This window comes from Leguminivora glycinivorella, chromosome 9 (assembly GCF_023078275.1).
Source record: "Leguminivora glycinivorella isolate SPB_JAAS2020 chromosome 9, LegGlyc_1.1, whole genome shotgun sequence".
NCBI classification, from domain to species: domain Eukaryota; kingdom Metazoa; phylum Arthropoda; class Insecta; order Lepidoptera; family Tortricidae; genus Leguminivora; species Leguminivora glycinivorella.
In genome coordinates this window covers 20,369,638-20,391,168 of record NC_062979.1, presented here as the reverse complement: position 1 = coordinate 20,391,168, position 21,531 = coordinate 20,369,638, and the positions used below count along the sequence as shown (strand labels likewise).

General features: G+C 36.9%; 2 protein-coding genes across 2 annotated transcripts; both read right to left on the bottom strand.

The window, feature by feature from the left end:
* Window positions 1-2,863: 2,863 nt before the first annotated feature.
* Window positions 2,864-9,691, bottom strand: LOC125229396 (circadian clock-controlled protein daywake-like). Its single transcript, XM_048134222.1, has 5 exons — window positions 9,559-9,691; window positions 8,635-8,851; window positions 4,894-5,024; window positions 3,389-3,544; window positions 2,864-3,065 (listed from the first exon to the last, which is right to left on the bottom strand). Exons 1-5 carry the CDS (start codon window positions 9,614-9,616, stop codon window positions 2,914-2,916), a joined length of 714 nt encoding a protein of 237 aa, XP_047990179.1. The 5' UTR covers window positions 9,617-9,691; the 3' UTR covers window positions 2,864-2,913.
* A 1,002-nt stretch (window positions 9,692-10,693) lies between these two features.
* LOC125229397 (circadian clock-controlled protein daywake-like) lies at window positions 10,694-20,859 on the bottom strand. The gene is made up of 5 exons (XM_048134223.1): window positions 20,703-20,859; window positions 19,638-19,854; window positions 17,122-17,246; window positions 13,651-13,806; window positions 10,694-11,975 (listed from the first exon to the last, which is right to left on the bottom strand). The coding sequence occupies exons 1-5, from the start codon at window positions 20,755-20,757 to the stop codon at window positions 11,824-11,826; spliced, it is 705 nt and encodes a 234-aa protein (XP_047990180.1). The 5' UTR covers window positions 20,758-20,859; the 3' UTR covers window positions 10,694-11,823.
* Window positions 20,860-21,531: the final 672 nt, after the last annotated feature.

The following is a 21,531-nucleotide window of genomic DNA, read 5'->3' as shown; positions in this document are numbered from 1 at the left end:
TTTCTTCTCCCTGACCTCTTTCTTGCGTAAGTATTTTAGTTTTTTTTATCAAAAAAGAGTGTATGACGCTGCTATGACTGTGACCTCACTACATCCGAAGAATTTACGTAATTTACGTAGTGAATCCGAAGAATTACGGAAAAGAAAATCGGAATAAATCGGACCAAGTGTTTTGTTTTTAGTTGTAAGTTTAGTCTTAAGTATCTCTTTTGCATACCAAATTTGGTTAAGTATGTAAACTTACCAATATGTAACTGTTAACATCTTGTATGTGGTAATGCTTAATGCAAATAAATATATTTATCTTTATCTTTAAAATGACCATAGAAATAGTTCTACGCCTACTGGTAAACTTGCACGTAGGTACTCGTAGTGCGAAAACTCTCAAGAGTAATTCATTACTAAGTATTTTTAACCAAATGCAAAATTATAGTACCTACCTATATTCTAGTCTAGTGCAAAAACGTTTATAACCCGTTCTCAAGCTCTTAATTAAAATTAATTAATAATCTGTATAAACTAAGCATTTTTAATTATTTCTAATGTTACGTAAGTGACTATTAAGTTGTTTGGCCGCCAAAATATGCTAATAATGAAGTTGACCTTTAAAATTTTATAAATAAACTTAAAGTAGAGCTAAAGAATCGTAATTTTAAAATCTGTCATCTTAATTTATTAAACATATTAAAATGCTGCAAAGCATTGCTCCGAAACCAGTTCAAATTTTTGCACTGTTCTTCTGTCTATCTATCCATGCAAAACCGAGGCGGGTCGCTAGAAGAAATTAAAGCAAATAATACCATTCTTTTAACTACCTCATACATAATATAATTATATTCTTCATATAAATATTATCTCTGTTCAAGGAACTGATGCTCCATTTACGTAAGCTTAAGTTGTATGCTCGTTAAAATATAACCAACACGACTTAAGTCTTGTTTCTCATGTTGTATTATTAGTACCTATACTTGATAATAATACCTGGCTAGTACCTATCTGTGGCGGAGCGTCGATACAACTGGATTCCCAACGGGTTCCTAAAATTCTCTAGTATCTGTAGAAGTCCATACAAAACAGATTCCAAAAACCCCGCTTTACCAACGAAAATTTTCACGCCCCGCCACTGGACCTATCTCCTAGTATCAAACCTGTAAATGTGATGTTATCTGAGTAAAGAGACCTTAAGCTAGGAACATACTACGCGGACATCCGTCGTAAATCGACCGCGACCGCGACCGATCAGTGTGCACGGAACAAAACATCCAGCGAGCCAGATTTCGATCGGACGTCCATGCGCTCAAGGCCACGTCCACGTCCGTCGACCGATAGTTTGCACGGTTACGTGTATTTCCATTGTCCAGATTCCCGTCCGCGGTCGATTTACGACGGACGTCCGCGTAGTATGTTCCTAGCTTTATTGTCGATGGCGCTTACGTCCCGCGGCGTCGTATTTGTATACGAACATTGCTCAAAACGCCGTAAGCGACAATAAGGTCCTTTTACCCAGATAATGTCACAAATGGATCTAATCGACCCGATGCATATATATAGTTCTGCGCTGTTCACTAATGAGGAGGCACACTCAAAGGTTATGACAGATGGCGACACCTCAATAGTCCATTGCACAGATACAGAATTTCATATGTAAGAGCGAGAAGAAGATATTTTTTCTCTCTCTCACATATGAATGACACTAGCACAGGCGCCGCCTGGCGGGATAAAATGTCAGTGTGCCTCGTCATTGCCGTAGCTAAGGTGTTAATGTTTTTATTTTGAAGTAAAGAAATGTTAATAGTTATTTGTTTTACAAGGGGGCAAAGTAGTTGTTTAACCGCACGTGCCAATATTGATACCCGAGCAAGCGAAAGATTCCAATATTGAACCGCAAGCGCAGCGAGTGGTTCAAAAAGTGGAATCTTGAGCGTTGCGAGGGTTTCAAGTCATGAAAGTTATACAAACTTTGCCACCGAGTGAAACACAAAATTTTTCACCACACCAACACGAACAAAATACTGACTCTAAAACATCAAATTAAATCAAATCCATCAATTTGTTAGATTTTTATGAGTCAAAATCATCATTTAATAGGTAAATTCTACAAGCCAGCTTACGACATCAAGTTAAAATTTGTATGAAATTACTTTGCACTCTTGTGAATAAAATGCAATTTTGCTATCTGTTTTCGAATAGCAAAGCCTTTATTAGTTGGTGTGGTGAAAAAGTTATTAGCACTACCTGGCCATCGAAACGCAGCCTGCCTTTTTTTTTAACTACGTCGGTGACAAACAAGCCTATGGTCCGCCTGATAGAAAGCGGTTACCGTCACCTATGAGTGTCACGTGCGCGTTGCCAACCCATTAGAAACATGTACACTCTTTTTGCTGTGTTAAGTACACAGCAAAAAAAGTGTACAAGTTCTAAGGAGGGTTTGGGTTGCCGACGACTCGAAGGATAATAGACGGAACGAATTAGTTCCGTAGGTCCTTCCGTCACCAGCACACCGCACCCTCGTTGAGCTCTGGCAGCCTTAATCACTGGCAGGAACACAACATTATGAGTAGGGTTTAGTGTTATTAGGCTGTGGTTTTCTGTAAGGCAGAGGTACTTCCCCAGTTGGGCTTTGCTCTAGATTCGAGCGTTATTACAGAAAAGTGATAGAAAAAGCTAAGATACACTTACGAAGCGAAAGCGATTTATGTTCGCTAAGTATCATGCTAAAATTATCTTACTAGTATATTTACAAGACGTAGTTTTTTCGTATCTAACCATTGAAAATACCATTTAGTTAGGTAAGTACCAGTTTAATCCAAATAGTATAGTATAGTATGTATAGGTATAAACAATGCAATTAATAATTTCATCATGTTATTTAAAATCGTCTTTATTCATAACCAACAACGTACAACCATTTCTCTAATCCAGGGCAAACTCTTCCACGGGTATCGCATCAAAGAAGATCTTGAGGTTCTTGATAATCCTTGCAACGATGGTTTTGACGACGGGTGCGGCCATCAGCTCTGCTAGCTCTTTGGGGTTGTTCTTCATCAGTTCTTTTGTAGCTTGAGCTAGAAAATTGAGTCGAATAAATACATGTTGTAATAAAGGGATTGTCGCGAAGTAGGCCAAAAATGGGATGGCGAAAAAACCTACATAGACTTTAAGTTCTGCAGATACAAGCTGGCAACAACTATTTACTTCCGATAATTGCGATGCGGTGATATCAGTAGTGCCATTAGCGTAGGTTTGTAATGACACTTTGTCTCAAATAAAGTAAACGTAAAGTATGCTAACATATTTCAGACATGATATTTTGATACTCCCTTACTTTTTAAATTCATGTCATAAAAAAATTATAAACGGAGTCTAAAAACAAATAAAAAGAAATTACCCAAAACTTCGTTTCCACCGAACAAGTTGTCAAACTCCAATACGTTTTTCCCCAAATACTTGAAGTCGTGCACCCACTGGCCGGTCTTCCAATGTTGCTTGCCATCAGCACCGGTCTCTTCTTCGTAGTTCAAGTCGAAGTTAATCTCGATTTTCTCTGAAAGTTATAAGCTTATTTATTTAAATGCAACTTTAAGGTCTGTAATCGAAAACTATTGTGTTGGGTTTTTGATTCAACAAGGTACAGTTGGGATTAGTTGTCAATGAGGACCCTAGGTTCCCATGAGTTGTGGCAAAAAGTCGGGATAACGCAAGGAGGATGATAAAGGTACAGTCGCCATCCAAGATTTACCGAATCGACCAAGATGCTCGGAAATATCTGAATTGCCAGCCTAGCCACTGACAATCGCTACGCTACGCAGCAGCAAGAAGAGAGAAAGGAAGAGCTAGCTACGATACGCCTGCGAAAATCGATTATGACGTTGGATAGGACAGTGTACCCTGGGTCTTTAAAGTTGGTTTCTTGAACATCGATTACAGACATCTTCCAAATCATCTTAGGTTCAAACCACAGCTGACATCGATAGTACTGTTGACTACTGAACCAAACTTCAGAGTCTCATACTCTGCCAGGGAATTATACGATTACTGCCTTATACTTATATACACTTTTAATTTTATTAAAAAGTTAATAAGGTGGACTCTTTTTGGTCTGGTGCTGAAAAAGGGATGGCGGGATGACTTGAACGCATTCTATCCAAGCTGGCAGAATTACGCACATGACAGGGTTGAGTGGAAGAAGCGAGGGGAGGCCTTTGCCCAGCAGTGGGACACGACAACAGGCTAATTAAAAAAAAAAAGGTGGACTAAAAATAAATAAATAATTGTTGGACGGATAGAGTGGAGGTAGACCTCCGTGAGCGGCTGACGTCGAAAGCTGGCGCGATACCGCTCAAAAACGAGCAAAGTGGCGTGCTAGTGTGTTGAAGGCCAAAACTCATTTTGGGTTATCGCGCCAGCCAAGTGAGTAAATAATTATTTGTTATACAAGGGGGCAAAGTTGTATTTTAACGCCGAGTGTGGAATTGAAAAACGAGCAAGAGAAAGGATTCTATAGTTGAACCACGAGCGAAGCGAGTGGTTCTAGAATAGAATCCTGAACTTGCGAGTTTTTTAACACACGAGAAGTAAAATACATTTGCACCCGAGTGTAACACAAAACTTTTCCCCTCACTATAACGAGGAAATTACAACGCAAAAAATGCGTTTATCACTGCTTCCAGTAGTTCCACAGGTGGTAAATCATCTTTATTACTAGATTCACCTACTTTTAGCAATTTTAAAGCAGTTAATTTGTCTTTATTCAAGGTCAAATTACTTTACCCACTAGTGGATAAAATACGTTTTTACCCGCTGGTATTAAAGGACAAAACACGTGTTTCCGAGCATTAGCTCATTAGAGGGGAAAAATAAATTTCACATAGACTGATGGTTCTTGATACCTACTGTGTTCAATGTGCGCTTTTCCATCGCCAGTGACAGGGAGTAGGAAGACTGTGCCCTTCATTGTGTACTGGCCATCTAGGACTACGTCGCAGTGGATCCTAGCATTTATCACATGCTTGGCTTTGTTGTTTCTGTAAATTTCAAATGTGAGTTATTCAAAAGCAATGAGTTTGATGAATAAATATTTAAAATTTGTTTATGGGTTGACGAATGACGACGCGTATTTAAAACTGGAGTTGCAGGCGTCCATATACCATGGACACTGCATACTAACAAGCGGATCGCATGCTTGTTCGTTACTATAAAGACACACTTTACGCATGACTTTTACTTCATTTCACATGCAGGATCCAGAGCAGAGTATATGGGCTATATTAACTACCAAAGGTTCACGGTCGTACCAAAATAACATGACCTGTTACAAATAGTTAAAAATAAACTCGTTGAAGAGAATGTGTATAGGTCTTTCTCTTAAACGTAAATTGGCGATAAAGTTGAATAGATAACCGATTTCAGATTATACGAATTATTAAAATAAATTCGAAAACTAGTTTCCCAAATTCCTTTTTATATTTTATATCGTGTCAAATATTTTAACAAATAGGTAATTTATTGAAATAACGAAAATATTTTTTTCTTTAGCCAGAAACTGGTACTGCCAATCGATAGGTTTAATAGAACAGGAAATATACACACATTAACCATTAATAGGACAGGGCGAATACTTCTTCAAACTTCAAAATTTTGGCAATAATACTCTTAAATAGTTACATATTTAATAAGTCTATTAAAAGCTATACAGAGTGGGGCCTGTAACAAAGGCGAAGAATTTAACTGTAGGCTATTCTCCTTATACTGATCAACATTTGTTCAGTGACTTTTAAAAATTATGAAGTCTTAAAATTTTTAATTTTTCATACAAAATAAATATTAGCTTCAATGTACGCCATTATTGTTTTCATTGACGTTGTCTGTCACACTTTAGACTTAACAGAATTCACAATACATTACCTCTTAGAAAAAACTTTCAAGGGTAATAAAAATCAAAATACAAGTTATTTTTAAAAGTCGCCGAACAAATGTTGATCAGTATAAGGAGAATAGCCTAGAGTTCAATTCTTCGCCTTTGTTACAGGCCCCACTCTGTAGAAGTATCAATGTATTCTACCAATAGGCATGCACAATTAATCAGATTAACGTTACATAAAGTTCTCGCGTTTTGTAAGGTACAGTGGGGCAAATCTGGATTGGGGGAAATTGTAACTGATCCATTTTTACCATTCTTACACTATGATGTTGAGTTCTACATGTATCCACTGAACACGCCTACCATACATAACCGGTGGACACTCTATTTAATAATACAAACATTGTAAAACATGGAAAAAATGGATCAGTTACATTTGCCCCTCAGTCGGAATTTGCCCCGCTGTACCTTAAACATATTTAAAGTCACGTACACGATTAAATTTTCGATTTTATTTTGCCCTTTTGTCGACGTTTCGACCTGCGGGCACACTAGTTCGATAAACTTGAATAGTGCGAAAAGGACAGCATGACGTTATATCGCTTATCACACGACCAAGCTTGCCTGCCTGGCCGTAGTCACAGAACATCATCCGTTTTTGCTGGGTCATCTAACTCATCTATCTTCCGCAACCACGACCAGTGGAATCCTGCCGAAACGTCGGTAAAATGGAAAAAGATAAAATAATGATATAAATGTCAACATTATCATTATCATTTCTCTAATAAGTCTCCTAAAAAAAACCTAACGTAATAAACTCCACGTGTATCCAACGCCTTGGCATTGACCTCCTACACAAATAATAAATGTACAGATTTCTTGCCTCGTGTGAGGTGATATATTGATATTGAATTACCTAACACATTTTTCGTACCTTAATGCGGCGTAAGGATAATCTTCAGGTAAGCTTAGCAGTTTATTTTTCTATATTTAATAAAAATGTCATAAAAATTTCATTCATAATTTCTCTATGCACTTTTGTAGCTGATAGTACCTAAAGTAAAGCGCCGACTGTCAACAATATGCCAGGACCATACTCTTAGTTATTTCGGTCACATTTCACGTCGCCCGCCAGATAGCCTGGAGAGAATAATTATGACGGGCAAAGTTGAAGGCACGAGACCTCAGGCACCTCCCCCTACTAGATGGTGTGCTCAAATTACTGCACCTATGCGATTAAAACTGCACGAGGCCATGCGCTTGTCGGGGAACAGACGCCTATGGAGGGACCTAGTCTTCAACAGAATGACATGATGTCACGATCATTAGCATTGAGGGACCGACTGAAGAAGAAGTACCTACTCAGGATTTGGCAGATTTAATGATCCGCTGACAAAATATACAGTTACTTTGATAATAAAAGCTTTTTGCGTATCAGTTTCAACATGAGATGAGACGACAAAACCTGCCTTTTAATTGCAAAGGTTCAATGCCATAACGTAAACTTTGTATAAGTACAATACACGTGGAGGTTATAAAAACCTATTTATTGTTTGTGATATTGTGATATTAATGGCATTATTAGTGGTTAAATAAAGTAAGTGAGTAGTTGGTATGTAATTACAGTCAGTGTACCGTATTTAATGCTAAAAGTATGTATACCTACAAAACAAGCCTATGTTAAGGTTGTACATTTTGGCATTTTGCCAGTATATTGAATGCCTCGACTGTGCAGATACTACCTAAAATTCTCACATGCAATTTTTTGTAAAGGAATCCATTTTTTTTTTGTAATAAGAGAGATAAAACCTTCGTATACAGCGTGCATGTGCATGCTTTATATACGCACTATGCTATACACAGCTTTGCACTGGAGGTGCTCTTTGATCACTAAATCTTCTCGCCTGAGAATTTTTAGACTAAAATAGAGTTTGTAGGGAGGGACAAGTATGATTATTAAAATTCTGCAACTGACTAGCCGATACCGAACTATATATACTTCGTGACTCCTGGCTGCAGATGGAATAACTTATGTTCGTATATTTTTGCTCGCTCTGGCGGCAGTATTTAAAACAGTCTGGCACAGTTCCAAGATTCTAGCACATGGAAAAATGTTACATGCTGGATTAGCAACCAAACAGTACCATCAACAATTGTTTGACCCCACGCTAAATGATATAACCTAACCACAAAATTTAAATGAAAAAACCCCCGATATAGTGGACCGATTTCTATCAAACATGGCTAAAAACACTACCGAATAATTCAGATTTCAAACAATAGTTATTTGTTATACAAGGGGGCAAAGTTGTATTTTAACGCCGAGTGTGGAATTGAAAAACGAGCAAGCGACAGGATTCTGTAGTTGAACCACGAACGAAGCGAGTGGTTCAAGAATAGAATCCTGAACTTGCGAGTTTTTTAACACACGAGAAGTAAAATACATTTGCACCCGAGTGTAACACAAAACTTTTCCCCTCACTATGGCGAGGAAACTACAACGCAAAAAATGCGTTTATCACTGCTTCCAGTAGTTCCACAGGAATCATCTTTATTACTAGATTCACCTACTTTAATCAATTTTAAGCAGTTAATTTGACTTTATTCAAGGTCAAATTACTTTACCCACTAGTGGATAAAATGCGTTTTTACCCGCTGGTATTAAAGGACAAAACACGTGTTTCCGAGCTAGTGAGGGGAAAAAACAATTATATCGACCGTTATGCACCCCAAACCAAGTCGCTTTTGCGTCGGGGCTTAAAAACAAGACTTACTTAATAGACTTGAATCTGCAGGAGCTAAGTCCCTTGACAGTAATGTCCTTGAAGACTAGGTTCAAGAAGTTGTTGCTCGAATCTATCTTCTTGAAGGTCACGGGGTCTAGTTGCTCGATGCCTAGCTCAGGGATGCCGGCAGTAAATAGAGGAACTAGCACTTCTGTGTTCTTCTTTATGCATTCTGAGTCGTCCGATTTACATTTTGTTATGGGTACTGAAAAGAAATGATTATTTAAAAATTTTGGGCTAGTACTTGTACAGGAAGAATTGAAAAAATGTAAGCTTCAAACGGGAGTTGAACCCGCATCCTCTAAACAAAGATGAGTTATTCAAGGAAAGTTTCTTTATTGGGAGAAATTTAGGTAAATTATTTCCAGAAAATTCATGATTTAACTTTAAAAAACATATATTTTTATATTCTATGCTTCAATTCCAGGTTAAAACTATTCGAATTCAACGTCTGATATCTACCGTGTATAAATAAAACAAACATAAAATAATGCAATAAAATACTCTCATACCAAAAATCAATAAATACATAATTACAACATCCTGCAACCAAAGAGTTATTTTAAAGATATCAGTGGGCAAAGGTGGCATAGAACGGTCTAATTTGATCAAGTATTTATTTAAACAAATTAAAATAAACCCGATATTTAAATCCTGCATATTATTTCATTCGTCTTACAAATATTTTAATAGTTCTCAATCGCTGATTCATCAATCGAAAAGTAAATACAATGATATAAATCCCTTCATGGGACTTCGAGGCAGTTTAATTTCTGTAACGCTTATTTTTAAAATAGCTTTAAATTTACAGGATAATGCAGCATCATTAAAAATATTATTGGATGTCAATTATAACTTAAAATGAAAAAATCAATTCAATAGGTAAATAAATTATTACGAAATAAACTTTACCTGCACTTGACCTCACTAGACCTAACACAGCAAAAATCACTATAAAATTCACAAACATCTTGATCCAAGATCCTCACGCAACTGATCCTATGAAACGGTTCAACCTTATACAAGGACTGTATTTAATTACCATTAATATATGCCGGACATCGTCTCCATTTCAAATTACGTCATATATTTAACATAACCTGTTCTGATCCTTGTTGCCTTGTTTTATATGATATAATTATACCATTTAATTATACCATTACTGGCTATAAAACCTAATTATTTAGGAAATACGTATTAACCAGCTACATTTCAGTACAATAATGACAGCAGGACGGGATTCCTTCTTGGGCCTATAAGGAATAGAAGCCAAAGCTGACAATGATTTTCTCATATCCATATTCATATTTATTATTTGTATTAATCATACATCGTCGTGGTTTCATAAATTCATAGTATTATAAATATAAACAACTAGCTTTTGCCCGCGGCTTCGCTCGCGTTAGAAAGAGACAAAAAGTAGCCTATGTCACTCTCTATCCCTTCAATTATCTCCACTTAAAAAATCACGATAATTCGTCGCTCCGTTTTGCCGTGAAAGACGGACAAACAAACAGACACACTTTCCCATTTATAATATTTGTATGGATAAGTAGCTTAAGTATGTCAGATACAGATGTCATATATATGTCGCAGGGAAATGTCCAAAACAGAGATTTCATCAAATCACTAAGGGATATGATCAAATCACGCAGGATGTCAAAATGGTGAAAACCACGTCAGTAAGTTGACGAAACTGAAATTCCCAAATTGAAAGGGGAACTCCTTTCCATTTTATCATTTTCGCTCCCGTAGCGTCTTAAAAATACTTTTAAAGGGAGGGCTCTGGATTTCCAAGTGCCTTAGAGCCCTAGGTTTCTAAATCTTTTACACCGCTAATCCGTAAGTTGTAGAAAATAAAAACTTTTCTGGATTTGTACAAGTTTTTCATCAATTTTTATGAATATTTTGCTTTTTGGTGCTTTATACCTTGTCTTATTCTTTCCTTGATGAACGTCAAGTTTACATGTTCCATGTAACTATGGTTGCGTATCTATCGTTTTTATCGCAACAATAATTTATTTTCAAATAAATAAAAGCAAATAAGTCCTCCAAAGATTTTATTCATAAACATTTTTCAAAACCGTCGGAACATTTCCGTTTTTATCAAGTAAAATAAATAGCATCCGATTTAAACGAGTTTAGTAAGTACTTGAAACTTTTCAGCTACGTAGCTACAGCTACTAAGCTCTAATAGTATTTTTAACTATGAAGCGACTGCCCAACAATTTGTATGAAAATACTTAATTGTACTGACAATGTTCGGTGTATGATTACTTCATAGTTAAAAAAATACTACACGTACACAGTATACAGACATGCAGAAAAATTTTGATACTACATACATTTTACTGACTGCATTCCGATTGCAAAGCTCATGGAAAATGATAAACAGTTGGAATGCAGTCGTATTACACTGGCCCTAAAGTCTGGCGATTTTTAATTTTTTACGTGACATTTTCGTCACCATCAAGAAGAAATTAACCATTATGTCCACTTCAACTCTTTGTGACTAAATGCACTAAACTGACATGTTAAAATAAAGTCTTTCGAGGTTCACTGACAAAACTGACATTTTAATTTGTTAGTTTTGTCAGTAAACCTATTTTACATTTCCTGATGTTTCGTATCGCTATTTTGTACGCACCTCATGTAGATAGACTATGTATTGATAAATGATTTCCCGTCGTATGTTCACAGAAACTTACAATTCATATTTCAGTCAGCCTCAGAACACGAAGTACTGAAGTATCACGACAAATAGGAGCTTTTCCGAGATAATACAATGGTACTATTTTATCATTACATCTGTGTATTGTCCTAACCAAATCGACAGTCGCCCGAACCATTTTGAAAAACAGATCGGCGAAAAGCGACAATTTTTGCTGCGTATGTCGTTTCAGTTAGTGCAACGGCTCAGCCACGACATTGGTCTAAGCGCGGCAGCGGTAAGCGGCGGCCATACATTGGAGCGAGCCCTTGTCCTGTCGTGCTTAGATCAATGTCGTGGCTGGGCCGTAAGGCCGGCGTGAACGCTCTGAGAGGAGCGGGCGAGCGTACGTCTCAGGACACTTGAGCTTCAATTGTTTAACATGTACGCCGCTCGCCGCCGCTGCACACCCAATATGAGCATGCACTCAGGACCTTACACTTACGACAATTGGCTTAACGTTCCATTTATTCTAGAACGAAGTCTTCAACTGGAATTTTCTCGAAGAAGATCTTGACGTTCTTCAGGATCCTGCCAGTGATGGTTTTGATGACTGGGCCAGCAGTGATGCTGGCGATGTCGTTGGCACTGGTTCTCATGAGCTCGCGGGCGGCACGGCCTGCAATCAAGAAGAATTATTTGTAAATTATGTGTTTTATGTGTTAGAAACTAGTCAAGCTCTTGTCTGAACTTTTTTAACTTACTCAAAAAATCTAAAAATTCTTTTTTATAGTGTAAACGGCGCTATATTAAACGCCAAACTAGAGTAAAAATTAGCAACGATGTCAAAAATTGTAATGGCCATGTAAAACAGGTAATTCGCAACTTGTGTCGATTTAAAATACTCTTCATTCGAGTTTTAAATTATCACCACTAGTTTCGAATTTCCTGTTTTCTGATTTGTATCGTAATGTTCGTAATGACGTTCCAGATTTTCTAAATTTCGTAGCAATCCCCAAATTTTATAAAAAAAAAAATTTAAAAGAGTATTCAGCTTTAAAAATAAAAGACTGGCTGCTGCCAGGTAAACAAATGCGTCAGTTGTAGAGGATAAATCACTTAGCTCATGTAAATGAAGCATAAAGGTTAAAGATCAGGTGGAGCATTCAAATTAAATATTTGTTATTGCAGTTGCAACGAACATCGCACGCAAACACGATACACGTGAATGCATATTCAACAATCGAGATGCAATGGAGGAGGTCAAATTTAGATGAAGGTCGTTTAAATTTACTTATGTCACAGAATATATGAAAGTACAAGTTTAGTACTCAAGGGCTTAAGTCCGTTTCCACACAGTAAGACAGTGACTTGATGAAAGAGCTGTTTTAAGTGCTCCTCGCTATATGTAATCTATACTTTTAGGTATTTAGAAAGGCGTAAACAAATAATTTGTACATTTTCGGGTATTTAATACATTTGTCGGTTAACCAACCTAATACAAAAACCAAGTAGATATGTCACTGAAATGGACCTGTCTTCAACCTTCTTATTTGGTCGTGTAATAGTTTCATATAAGGTAATGTGGGAGAAGATTGAAGGGTTTTTCTTGCGGGGTAAGATGGAAAGCCGCCTGTGGTGCTGCATTATACGGAACATAATTACATCTTACCCCTCAAGAAAAGCCCTTCAATCTTACCCCACCTTACCTTACCCTCAACTAGCTTATTAAGGAGCCTTTTGATGGTAGATTTTGTTTATATTTATTTAAATCTCTAAAGATATAGACTATTAAAAAAGCGTATTCCGTATCTGCTCAATAGCTTACCTGAAGCCATCCGAAGTGAAAAGCACCCAAACAAATTTAAAACTATGCTAAAAAAACATTACCTAAATATAATTATTACAATAATTTATATTATCTATTATTTAAGAAGTTCAACGACTTTTCTTTAAGTTAATTTAATTAAGTTTATGTAATTGAGAGACTGTTGATCCCACAGACAAACTCGTTCTGTTCCAGAGTTTTGTGGGACTATAATTATGTTAGATATAAGTTTGTCACTGTATTTTAATAACAATAAATAATAAAAAAAAACATATATGAACTAAATAATACTACTATTTAAATATCATATATGGGATGAAACGATGCCAGCAACGGATCCGTATGAGCAATGAGCATTCCTTAAGCTGCAAATGATAAATTACAATTCTATCTTATTATTACGTGCACCCTTAATGGCAATAGGTACATGTTCCCGTGGAGTCGTTTGCTGTTGACATACGACTAGGTAATATTTTCCAACATGTGCCAAGTGACCAAAGCTTAATCGACCAAAAGATTACGTTACCTAAAATTTCGTTGCCACCGAAGAGGTTGTCGAACTCCATCTTGGTTTTTCCCTTGTAGGCAAAGGAGTGGGTCCAGGCGCCAGTGTTCCAGTGCTTCTTGCCATCAGCACCGGTTTCCTCCTTGTAGCTCAGTTCGAAGTTGATCTCGACTTTTTCTGAAAGTAGCGACATAGAAATTTAGTAAAAACTACTAGGATCGTTGGAGCGACATGGTGGGGCGGATCTCTGCGAACTCCAACGAACTCCGAACTAGTAATGTATAAATTGCAGAACATTCCCAAAAAGCGGAAACATTCTTGAGAATGTTCGCAGAACATTCCCGCAACGTGCAATTTATTATTTAAACAAGAGAATATACTTGAAATAATGTTTAAATGGGCATAATATAAAACTATATGTTATTATAGGTATAATATTGTCTATTACAGTTAGCTATTTTGTTGATAAGTGATAAGTTACCTAAATTCTCACTATAAGTTGCTTAAATTCTTACTATACTTCAGGGAACATTTCGACTTTCAGACTTCACAGTTTGTCCTGACTTTTTTAAATTAGGTACCGAACTATTATTTCTTGATGCCTGTTTTTGGTCATGCCAATATATGTATACAAAATAAAAACAAAAAGATCGCTGTCAGGATCGAACCTGAGAACATCGGCATACGAAGCCAGCGCACTACCACGGGACTACGTCTTGACTTGCTGAGTTCGACGAAATTATGGTATAAACTACGAAGATACTAAATATTCTAATAAATTCTCGTTCTCGAGAACATTCTCAGAAGTTACCGAAAATTCTCATGAGGAATGTTCTGCAACTTTGGAAACTTCTCGACCGTGCATTGCTACTCCGAACTCTTTCTACTGACATATATTTATTGAAAAGAAATAATTTCTACTATTAAATTATATGAGCTAACATTTCCGTGAGCCTTATTTTGTACGGGATTTTAACAGCGCTAAGTCTAACGTTTTGGAAACAGCTTACCGATGCACTTTAGTTGTTTGTCTACCATCTATTTTCCTCTCTCAGTTATTCTAAGGTTAGCTGGAAGAGATCCCTTAAAGGGATAAGCTCGCCTTTGTACATAACCGTTATAATTATTCTCTGTATATGTAATTTGTTCTGTACAATAAAGTGTTTACTACTACTACTACTACTAAACGAATCAATTCGTTTGAAAAAGTCTTATACGGGTAACAACCTGACAACGGATGTAAAAAATATATCCGTTGGCATCCATTGGCTTGTTGGGTGGACAACATGAGAATAGCTTAGGACCGGGACAAGTGGCGTACTGGAAGAGAAGCCTATGCTCAGCAGTGAGCGATACAGGGTTGGGCTTTCCGCGTTGATTATTTTTAGAGATGCACCGAATATTCGGTTACTATTCGGTATCCGGCCTATTCGGCCCTTATTTTAATATTCGGCCGGATACCGAATAGTGACGTACTACCCTCCGGATACCGGATGTGCTATTTTGATTGAATGATTTTGGAGTAAACAAATTAAATGTAAAAAAAAACAGTTACGATTATAGAGTCTGGCTAGCCAAATATTGTTGACAGATATTTCCTTGTGGTATCACCAATTGTCTATGGTTTAAAAAAAAGGCTAAAAGTCTGCTGTCAATTTATGTCACTTATTCAAATTGTTCGCGGGTTATTAAGGGTAAATCTTAAATATTATAACAATGACAATACCAAGCGAGGTCCGCAATTTGCCGTTTAAGCTAATAAATAATTACAACCAAGAGCGAAGTCGACGTGAAGCGGCATATAATGAAAAACTGCAATGTTTACAAGTCGTAAACAATATAGTAGGATGGTGCTCTATTAATATTTTGATACTTTAATTACTAGTTCTAACATTTGCCTGTAACTTTGATTAAGTATGTGAATATAATAAAACTTAAATCTCATAAACAGGAAAAGAGTGTAAAGACAAGGAGAAACTCGAAGCTCTGGAAAGCATTAATAAAATAAAAATATTGGAACGTAACGACTTACTTACGAAAAACCAAAATTTAGAAGAAATCAGTGAAGTGACTGGTCAGTAGTAATTTGATATAAAAATATAAAAAATAAAATAAATAATATAATTTAGCCTATATACGTTCCACTGCTGTGCACAGGTCTCCTCTCATGTCTGAGAGGGCTCGGGCTATATAGTCTCCACGCTAGCCCAATGCGGGTTGGAGACTTCACATAAATCTTTGAATTTTTTCGCTGATGTATGCAGGTTTCCTCACGATGTTTTCCTTCACCGTAAAGCTAGTGGTATATATTAAATGATATTTCGTACGTAAGTTCCGAAAAACTCATTGGTACGAGCCAGGATTTGAACCCGCGACCTCCGGATTGAAAGTCGGGCGTCATATCCACTAATATCATATCATTAATACGTCAAATGCTAACAGATTTTGTAAAATTTCTGTACATATATTAGCAATTTCTATTGATTTTCAATATAAGTGTGCACAGAAATCAAAAATATTTTCTAGTATCAAAACTATATCTCCTACTATACCAAGTGTGACCAGCCCTAGATTTTTTGAATTTCCCGCCAAAAGTTGGGGCAATATTTCATTAGCCACACTCTAATACTTATAATCATAACCCTTTATTATTAAAAAAAATAAACATTTAAACAAAAACGGACTCCGCGTGAAGTTCACTACGAAACAAGTCAAAACCTGCACGACGCGCCCGCTCCCTGCTTAAATTGTAGGTATTGTAGGTAAAATTCTGCTGTCCGAATATTCGGCGGCCGGATACCGAATATCCGGCCAAACAACTATTCGTTGCATCTCTAATTATTTTACCACTATCGACTCTCATTATATCATAACATTGTAACAATGCAATAAAACAATATTACTAAGAATTCATAAAGAACAAGGGGTAATTGTCATAAACGTTGATTGACGTGTCCCAGCCTCGGCAGCTCATGGCGTGTGTCAAAGGTGGCAAACAATGACATCATTTACATCAAAACAGGCTTCGCCCGAAAGTTTACAGATCTATTAAAAATAAAATCAAACAAGCATTGTTTACTTTACTTTGACCGCAACCTTCGGATGACGAACGTGTTTAGTTTTCTTGAATAAATTTGGTAAATGTTTGGAATAATCCGATATTTAATTTAGCTAATATTTAAAAGAAATAAATGCGCGTTACTTTCGATGTTGGGAAAACTGATGCGTCAAAAGTTTACCTCGAATAATTATATTTGCACGGTAGAATGGTGTTGATATTTAGCATGAATATTTGTTTTTATATAGAGATAGGTACACAAAATACTCTTGTTTAGCCAACTTTAATAATGGAGAGAAAACCGTTGATAAACAGAGACAGGCACCAGGCGATCTTGTGATTCTAATTATTTGGTGTCTTTCAGAAGATTCTAATTATTAGTAAGTGAATACAGCTGATGAAGAAGATAAAATAATAAAAGCTACATAACTTACCGTGTTCAATGTGCATGTTTCCATCTCCGTTGATGGGGAGACCAAGGATCTGTCCCTTCATGTCGTATTTGCCGTCCATGGAGACATCGCAATGGATTTTGGCACTCAGCTTGGCAGCATCGCGTCTGTAATTGAAGAAAAAAACATCTTAAAGGGTCTTGCTTCCTCAATACAATATGACGACCGGTCTGGCCTAGTCGGCAACCAGCCAAACCGATGGTCCCGGGCAAATCCCGGTAAGAGCATTTATTTGTGAATTTGATGAACACAGATATTTTTTACTGTTATGGTTGTTTTCTATATGTAATAGACGGGCTGACGCTGGTTCCTTGGCAGAGAGGGCGGTGTCTTATATGGGATGCAACGTGTGTGAGTACATTTGCTGCATCCCATATCAGACACACAGTTAAGACGGCAGGCTCAGCAGCAGAGACTGCCGCCAAAAACAAACGCCTGAAGTACTCTGCCTTGGAAGCCACTTATGACTTCGTGCCCTTCGCGGTTGAGACAGCCGGGCCCTGAAGAAGAGAAGAGACCTTTGGACCCGGCATGGCCCAGAACGGGTTCCTTTAGGTATCCTTCCTACCTTTTTTTTTATATATATATGTAGTAATAATTGTTAAAAAAAAATGTAATATAAGAAGATCATACCATAACATACATTGTAACCTAACCACAAAATTAAAATTTTGAAAAAAACCCCGCCATAGTAGACCGATTTTCATAAAACATGGCTAAGAACACTCCCGACTAACTCAGTTTATAAAAAAAAATCTAAATCGGTTCATCCGTTCGGGAGTTACGATGCCACAGACAGACACACACACACACACACACACACACACACAGACAGACAGACAGACAAACAGACAGACACGTCAAACTTATAACATCGTTTTTGTGTCGCGGGTTAAAAATGCGACCGCCTAAGAATCAATCAAATAATCTACAGCCAATCGATGGCAACAAGGCATTTTATGTGGCGCCATCTATGTGTGATGTAGTGTATGCGCGTTCTTAGGCGGTCGCATTTTAATGTATGGGATGGTATGATCTTCGTATATTTAATCTATGATCTAAGTATATAAGTATGTATTTATCTGTTTAAGTATATATCATCGCCTAGCACCTATATTAGAAGTATTGCTTAGTTCAATGAGACTACGTCGAACTTGTAAGGTGTCTGACAATATTTCATTGGTGCTGTTTATTGCTAACTCATTGAGGGCAAACAATCGATCTAGTTAGATATTTTCTGAGCAAAGCTTCTTCCAGATACTAATTATTTTCGCAACACTGTCTTAGAATAAAATGATGAATAAACTCATAAAAATTAAAACACCTTGCATTTTTAATGCCTTTATTTTGGCCTTTAATAAAATACTTTCATAGTATTCAACAGGCTTTAAAGAATGTAGACAATAGCTTTTCTTCGCAAAGAAAAACATTTGAGAAATCCTATAAGTTCCTGCGAAGAAAGTATGTGTTTATAATGAAAACCCACGCTTATTCTTTGGCACCCCGTCCTTAGTACGGTCTCAGTAACAGGCGCCAGCGGAACGTTAAGCAAAGCGGGTAGCTTAGCGGTATCGATAAAGATATTTGTAAAACGCCACATTTAATAGTCTTTTTTGTGTAATTTGACGTTAAAAGACCGTATACATCTCTAACAAGATATTTTATAGAAAAAGGAATAGATTGCAATTGTACATAATACTGCATTTTGTTTTTATTGAGTTTGATATTAAGATTGTTTTATTTAATGTTTGGGTTCCGGCTCAAACACAGGTATATCTTTTATGCAAGTAATTGAAAACTTAACCTTCATTTTTTAATTTTTGGTAAAATTGATTTGCTTCTAAACTTAACATAATTATTAAAGTAGGTACCCCTGTGGCCTATTCGCTAATCACATTTTTGAGTTTTTGAATTGTGATATGGACACCGCGCGCTCATATTGTTCATCCTCTCAGTTTCCACTTTAAACCCAGCCATTGAAAAAACTTACTTATTGCTCTTCAATCTGTTCGAGCCTTTCAGGGTAGCATGTTCGAAGACCAGCTTCATTAGATCACTAGTCGATCTTCTTGAACGAGACGGGATCCAACTGCTCAATGCCGAGATTCAGGATGCCGGCCGCAAATAGAGGGATCAGGACTTCGGTGTTCTGTTTAATGGTATTGCAATCCACTACTTGCACTTATTAAATATCTTTTCCTGAACCTACCTTAAAAAGTAGCCAATCAAGAATACTTACTTGATACTCTTGAATCTGCAAGTACTAAGCCTTTTAAGCGTAGCATCTTTGAAGACCAGCTTCAGCAGATCACTGCTCGAGTCGATCTTCTTGAACGAGACGGGATCCAACTGCTCAATGCCGAGATTCGGGATGCCGGCCGCGAATAGAGGGATCAGGACTTCGGTGTTCTGTTTAATGGTATTGCAATCCACTACTTGCACTTATTAAATATCTTTTCCTGAACCTACTTAAAAAGTAGACAATCAAGAAAACTTACTTGATACTCTTGAATCTGCAAGTGCTAAGCCCTTTAAGCGTAGCATCTTTGAAGACCAGCTTCAGCAGATCACTGCTCGAGTCGATCTTCTTGAACGAGACGGGATCCAACTGCTCAATGCCGAGATCCGGGATGCCGGCCGCGAATAGAGGGATCAGGACTTCGGTGTTCTGTTTAATGCATTTTGAGTCGTCTATCTTGCATTTGGTTAGGGGTACTGTAACAAAAAAAAAATGGTAATCATACATAATATAAAATAACTCTATATTCCTAAAAGGCGACGACTGGTCTGGCGCAGTCGGTAGTGACCCTGCCTGCTACGCCGCGGTCCCGGGTTCGAATCCCGGTAAGGGCATTTATTTGTGTGATGAGCACAGATATTTGTTCCTGAGTCATGGATGTTTTCTATGTATATAAGTATTTATATATTATATATATCGTTGTCTGAGTACCCACAACACAAGCCTTCTTGAGCTTACCGTGGGCCTCAGTCAATCTTAAAAGGGGAAACTGCTCAAGTATCATTGTCACTGTTTGGCTTGAAAGAGAATGAAATTGTAATTTTTGCAGAGAAGAGTTTAGTAGCCTATCAACTAAACCAAACCACAATAATTATTGTTGATAATCAAATATTCAGTGCCAAAAAAATTATGAAAGTAAGAAAAAAGAAGGAGGGCAAAGCACATAAAACTGCGCGAGATTCAGTAAATACCATTAACGATTAAGAAAGTTAAAAAAAAGATATTTATTGCAGTGACAAGTGGCTAGCCTACTGCCAACATTACAGTTAAACTCAATAAAGTACAATCAGCCAAAAAAGTGGTTTACCTTTTGACCTTATGTGTTTAAAATAGAGTCGAAAGAGGTAAACCACTTTCTTGGCTGACCGTACATAAAACTGCTTAAATTTGAACTTGACGGGTTAAATACGATTATATAAAAATGCATCAATTGAGAACTTTTGATTCTAATGCTGGACCTAAAATAGATAAATAATTTAAGTATAAGGGTTGGTCATAAATTACCATGATATTAAAGTAAGAATCTATAAAAAAAATTACTTACCTGCACAGCTAACTAAACCTACAAAGGCAAGGGTCACCAAAGATTTAACAAACATTTTGGAAAGACACGACTGATCCCTCCGTACTGTTTCCCCCTAATACCAGCAGTACTGAATTGGCAAGCATTAAATATGTACCTCAAACTCCATACGTCATACAATAAAAACCAGTATGCACGGTGACACCTGACTTCTTTTGTTTTACAACATTTTGTCCTTTTGACTAGGTATCTAAGGAAAATACGTCAGCAATAACATAGCGAAGTGAGATTTTTTTTTCTTGTTTCATTTTAGTTACATTATGTACAAGAGAGGTGTTTGGTATGCATATAGAAATACAGCGTTGCTTGACACGTGATTACATGAAAATATATTTCGAGGGGATAGTGAACTACAAATATAATATATCCAAAATTAAATTAATATAAATGGCGCAATGAGCTGGAGTGAGGCCACAAGGGTCGTTGAAGATAGGAAGGCGTGTCGCGAGCTCGTGAAGGCCCTTTGCACGTCTGGGGTGCCTTAGGACTACAACAAATGGCGCATTACCTCTCTATACAAGTGTACATAGAATACTAACAACTCACACTGATGACTCTAGTTGTCAGTAGTAAGTACCTAAAAGGGGTGAATAACAATTTTATTTGTTTTATATATTATGGTAAATCAAGTCTTAGCGCCTATTTTTTTAATATGCTGCAATTTCTACTTACACAATTGCTTTGTGGTGTAATAATAAAATATTCTTGTTTGATTTTCACTTTGTAGGTTAGTTGAAGCAAAAAGGTTTTTTTGAGAGTTGGGCCCCTATTGGCGCAGTCGGTAGTGTAA